Source organism: Zophobas morio, unplaced genomic scaffold, assembly GCF_036711695.1.
Source record: "Zophobas morio isolate AGI-343-1 ecotype UQ-CSIRO unplaced genomic scaffold, CSIRO_AGI_Zmor_V1 ptg000029l, whole genome shotgun sequence".
Taxonomy (NCBI): domain Eukaryota; kingdom Metazoa; phylum Arthropoda; class Insecta; order Coleoptera; family Tenebrionidae; genus Zophobas; species Zophobas morio.
The window spans coordinates 8,202,952-8,209,080 of record NW_026972134.1 but is presented as its reverse complement, the minus strand read 5'-3'; the positions used below and the strand labels follow the sequence as shown (position 1 = coordinate 8,209,080).

The 6,129-nt window shown below is 37.1% G+C and overlaps 1 protein-coding gene across 1 annotated transcript; it reads left to right on the top strand.

The window, feature by feature from the left end:
- The first annotated feature begins 5,210 nt into the window (after positions 1-5,210).
- Positions 5,211-5,813, top strand: LOC135137358 (uncharacterized). Its single transcript, XM_064066981.1, has one exon. The coding sequence runs from the start codon at positions 5,211-5,213 to the stop codon at positions 5,811-5,813; it is 603 nt and encodes a 200-aa protein (XP_063923051.1).
- Positions 5,814-6,129: the final 316 nt, after the last annotated feature.

Sequence of the window (6,129 nt, the reverse complement as noted above, 5' to 3'; positions counted from 1 at the left end):
AAAAAAATTTCTTGAGAATATCTTCTATGATTCCCTGTTTATTTTTGTATTTTTGTTGTTGATGATTATTAGGCAAGTTTTTGGCTGAAGTTTTACAATTTTGAAGACGATGATAAAAAAAAATACGTGGAATTTTTAAATCAGATAAAAATCGTTATTAAACAATTCCTAATTTTAAAAAATATCAGATTATTTATCGATACATGATTAAACAACAATAGCGAAGATAAAAATTAAATTTAAAATTCTGGTCGGAAATATACAAATGTAGGGACTGCTTCCCTTAATTTTTAGTAATTTGAGAACTAATGGTAGTTATGTGTGTTCTCCACGGTATTTAAAAACTGTGATAATCAAGTCTTCTTATGTTCTTTCATCAGGGACGTATCTCAAGAGGTAGAAGGCAAAATACCTTATTTTATGGATCATGTTATATTTAAGTTTAATCAATGCTGATGTCATAAGTAAAAATCAAGATCTAGATTACACGACACCACAAGCTCTTGGATTCTATAAATGAAAATTACCTAAAACTTCGTCATCTTTTTCATAATTAAATGCCTTTTACATTACTACTAGGTTGAAAATCAGAAGCTTTTATCAAACTCTTAGGGTTGAAATGGCCAATACATCAAGAGAAAACCAGAGTAAGCTTAGGGATTACCATTGTTACTTTAAATTCCGTGGATGGTGTGAAAAAATTAGGTAACAAATTCGTGTCGAAAACTGCACTGGTATTTGAAGGTTATTCCAAATGTTGGAGAACTTGGAATACCCACCCACAGCTGTTTACAACAATTGTTATCAACTGTGTATATTTTTAAATTTTTCTTGTGAGTAACGCTTGCCGTTTTAGCTTTTTCACATGAACGATTCAGTACTTAGTTTTCAAGAAGGCCTTATTATTAGAGATGTACCGACTGTAGGTCTGGCCGACTAACCGACTGGCCGATTGTTCGGCCAGTAAAAACCGACTAGTCGGCCGACTGTTCGGCTTTGCTAAAACCGGTTTATAAATGCGACAATATGTTTTTTTTTTCTATTTCTCTGGCTACCTTAAAGGTTTGTTCTATTTTAATAAAAGGAATAACTAAAGTTCCTTCGTTTTCCAAAAAATGTGTTAAGTTTGTTTGGATAATTTTAACATTTAATTTTTTTAGTAACTCAGTACAAAAATAAAGAATAACACAATTTAGGGCCAGTTTATACAATATTTTAACTGAGTTTAAGTTGATCGCGCATTTAACAAGGCCATTAGCGACGTCTGATTGGCGTAGAGTCGGTCACATGATACTTTAACGCGGGGTTAAAAATTAAATCGCAATTAAATATTTAATTGAGGTTCTGTAAACCGGGTTTAATTGTTTTATATACTATTTTAATTTTAATAAAAAAAGCCGACCGATCGCCTGTTTAGCCGACTAGTCGCCGACTGCAGCCGACGATGAAAAACGGCCGAATAGTCGGCTTATCCGACCGGTCGGCTACTAGTCGGTACATCCCTACTTATTATCTTTTATTTTTACTGTTCAAGTATTTGTGGCTTATGAATTCACACTGATTTTTTACCCTAGATTTTCTCAAAAAATCCCAACTGTATAACCGTATGATTAATAGTGTTAATCTTTTCGATTTCCAGATTTCTCGCTTTATCACCGGCTTCTATTTACTCGACGTCTAATAAGGTCAATTCAACAATGAAATCTTGTGGTAGTAGAGACTGCTAGCTACCGGGGAAAACTGTCACGCTGACATTTGTCGTACCTGACACATAGTTGTTCACAAATTAGATTTTTATCGATTTATTAGACTTATTTTATACTTGAGGTATCAAAACATCAAATGAACAACAACCAAAAATAATAGATATTTATTTTATTAGGAGTTTAAGTGATACTTTATGTGTCGAGTATGGACGATTAAACGCCGAGCGATAGCGATGCGAATTAAGTCCATACGAGTCACATGAAGTCACTTAAACTCCGAATGAAATACAATATTTTATTTTCAAACGATTAATCTTCTTTTGTAATGATTATTTCCTATCTTCTTGCTTCATTAAGGAATTGCCTTGATTTCACTTACCATGGTTACTATGGTTGACAAGCACTATGATTTTCACATATTTATACTCCGGCGGAGTATAAATGTGTTTATTCTATTTTAGAACCATAATCTTATTTATAAGCACCCAAATGCGGGCTTAAATTGGTCTTTTTAGCACAAATCTGTCAAAAATTGCTAAGCAATAATTGATTGTTCATTTACACTAATCAATTAATTATTCAAACACGCTTCGATATTCAACGTTTTTCTTAAGTTGGAAAAATAATATTTTATCAAATCATTACCTGACCGACTTCAAATTCTTCTAAACTTTCGTTTGAATAAAGGCTTTCCGCTTCTTTAATTTACATTTTGAAAAACGAATTATCAAATAATCAACGTGGTATCCATAACAACATCAAAATAATAGCCAGCTATGTATTAAAATTCGCATCGGCACAATTCACACAGTCTTGCCGAAAATACTCAATATTTCGTTGAAAATAGTTTAGAAACTAAAATAGAATAAAACGTTGTATGTACCACGTGCATAATTGTCGATTGTGGCACTCGGGAAATTAAAAGCCCTCCTTCGTCGGGCTTTAAACAATCCCTCGTGCCACAATCTCCCTGATTATGCCCTTAATACATAAATAACTATATTTATACGCCGGCGGAGTATAAGTAGTACTTATGCGCCGCTCAAACACGGTGTCATAGAAATGACACTTAAACCCCGGTAAGAGCGTCATATAAGTGTCAGTTATATGACGTTTGAAAATAAAATAAGTATTGCTTTCATTTCTATCATATCTAAAGGCCTGACAACTATCTACCAAGTACGTAACAGTGGCGCGCGCGAGAGAGGGGATGCCTTGGCGTAAACGTGTCGGACGGTCGGGAGCTGCTACCCGATATCACGATGGTCGATGTTTATTACTTGTATGAAGCCCTCAGTGTTTACGTCCACGTGCAGAGTGGTCATTTGGCAGGTCGTATTAGCTATAAGCGTCTTTTATAATTTTGAAGAATACGTTTAGTTTTAATTTTTTATATTTATTTGTTACATCAGTTTGCAAACACGCGAGTATCAGGTCCCGCCACTGCACTCGATGTAGCTGACCGCATCGAGTGGTCGACACTACTGCGCGCGGAGAGTGCTACACAATAGCTGGGGGATTGCATTTGGTGGATAAGTGTCAGGCATAGACAAAACAACGTTCAAAGGAGTTGATCTCACAGAAATGAGTAATGGTGGACCACATGCAACTGCAACTTTCCATAAACAGAGCCACGTGATGCGCGGTTTTCATTTTTACATTTACTCAATGTCCAGACGGCGAATTCGCCATGTTTCCAGATTCGTCATATGTTTCTACGCGTCTTATCTGAGTTTGTCTATGGTGTCAGGACAGTGATCATATCCGACACCGCTTGATCTTGAATAAACTTAAATCACTGCTGCAGCCCTTGTGTTGCGTTTGTCGATCTGATTACACGCTGACATTTTTGGGAAGACTTTTCCAATAAATCAATAATAATGCTTTCAAATAACATTACAGTTAAATTCGTACGCCAATAAGCAACATTTTTAACAACTCAACCGCACGATGCAACGCCATTCCTTTTCTCTTGGATGATGAAGATGGAGGGCTCACAAGCCGACTGCTTAACTGGTGACAGGATAAAAAATTAATTTTTCCAAGTTTGTGAGAATTGAACAGAAATGTTGATAAAGGCACACATGCAAGTTCTGAAATAATAGTAAAGTGTTTGTATTTCTTAACATAATCGGATTGACACATGACAGTTCTCGATAATTAATAAACGTTAAAATATGAACGAACCGTGTCGTCTCTAGCTAGATCACAGTAAGCTAGATCCTCTAAAGCCACTAGATGTATTATTACTTTTAGACACAGAGAGAGGAACCTAACCTATGTGCTAGACAAAGATAGCGCGAGACTAGTAATTTTCGCTATCAAATGTAGGAACTGTCAAAGAAAGTTTGATGTGTTTACGATTGAAGGTTACGACAGACTGTACTAGAATTATCTAGTTAACGGACCGAAAAGAACACTATTCCAGTCCCAAAGTAACTCCAGCCCTATACAACGAGAACTAGATAATTCTAGTACAGTCTATCGTAACACTGAGTCTCCGTGGTGAATAGACGTGCCGAATTTCGGTGTTAACTAAACTTAACAAAAAATTAATTGTTAAACAATATGACGCGTAGTAACACTAAACTTAAAAGTGACGCAACTAGTGATCCTTATGAAGACCTGAAATCTTACATCGCTCAGCAACTTAGTGATGTAACTAGTAAATTACTAGGCAAAATTAATGAACTTCAAGAAGAAGTACAAACAATGAAAGAGGAAAACCGTAATCTAAGATCCTTGTTACAAGCAGAAAATAAACTCCCTTTAAATTTTTTTGATGACAATCTCGACGTAGGTACCTGTCGAATTAGATAAAAGTGATATGACAGTCATTGAGCAAAACAATAGGTAAACCACGAAAAAACGTAGGCAAAAGAAAAAGCAGAAGTAATATTAATAAGCAACAACGTCTGTTTCGTATATACGTTTACGATTGCGGGAAGTTAGGCAAGCAGCAATTCATGTCCACCCTCTTATTGCCTACCCTTAATTACCACGCTAAGATCATCCCCACCCACACACGAAGGCCGCCCTCTAGTAGAAGAAAAATTCAAAAACAGAAGAAACGGTTGATGTTCGTTAAGCATCAAGGCTGCAACACCTCGTGGTGGCCTTTTTTGTCGTCGTTGTTATTTTGTTGGTGCAAGAGGCCCCCTCGCCTCCTAATCGTAGAATCAAGTGAATCGTAGCGGAAGATTGGTGCAATTAGGGTGCGTCCGTTGTCCATTTTCCCCATATTGTTGTTTGTATATATATAACTTGCGTCGTAAACATATGGTCCTTCGAGCCGGATTGTTTAATTACCTCATGGTTTACAGTATATTTGTTTCGTGATACACTGCAAAAGCTGTTTATATATTTCGCGTGCACGCTTTTGCGTCTATTTCTTTGTTCAGTAGAATTGGTAGGGTTGCTTGACCTTAAACAAGGGTGCTAACGGAAGCGAAACACGTGTTCGTAAGATTTGCGTTGTGTTGAGACAGGTTCGTAAGATTTGTAATGGCGGTAAAACTGAAGGAGGCTAAAGCAATGCGAGCCCTTGCGTATAATCAGATGGTAGAGATCCACGACGTGGCCTCCTCTGCGTTGCTGCAGATTACGCTCAAGTGTTTATTGTCATTTCGGTATCAGCGCGTTGAGGACGTTGTGCAGGATTTTCGAAAATATCACACGTCGGATATTTCTTGTCTGTCTAGTTCAACCGAACCAGATTTTGAAAGCGAAGATGCGGTGAGGAAAGAATTTGATCGGTTATATTGTGAAACCGGAGTCGCATATAACGAACTTTTTCCCGCGTCCTCGCCATTGAATACTCCCACTCCTAATAATCATAGTCAAACAATGAGACAAACTAATATTCGTTTACCAAAAATCTCGTTGCGAAACTTCCATGGCGATTTTGTAAAATGGTATCCGTTTATTCAAACATTCAATACGGCCATTCATAATAACGAATCATTACCACCCGTTGACAAATTTCAGTATTTGCTAAGTTGCCTGTCAGGCGAAGCGTTAAACCTGATAAAATCGCTGACATTATCAGAGGATAATTATCCGATAGCATATAAAATTTTAACAGACCGGTACGACGATAAACGATAACTGGCTGCTCAATTTTTTCACGGGATTATGTCCATCCCAAAGCTAACAAAGGAATCTGCAAAGGCACTTCGCTCAGTTCTCGATAGCTTCAAAGAGCATCGCGGGGCCTTGGAAGCGTTAAAAATTGCTGACAATTTAGAAGATTTTCTGTGGTTTAGCATTCTATTAGACAAGGTAGGCGTGAATACTAGGAAAGCCTTTGAGGCCGAATGTCGGACTCAGAAGATTGATTTTGCAACTCGCGAGGATCTAGAAACCTTTATTGAGTCGCATTGTAAGGTGTTAGATTGTTGTCCGGATCCCGCAGGAGTTGCTC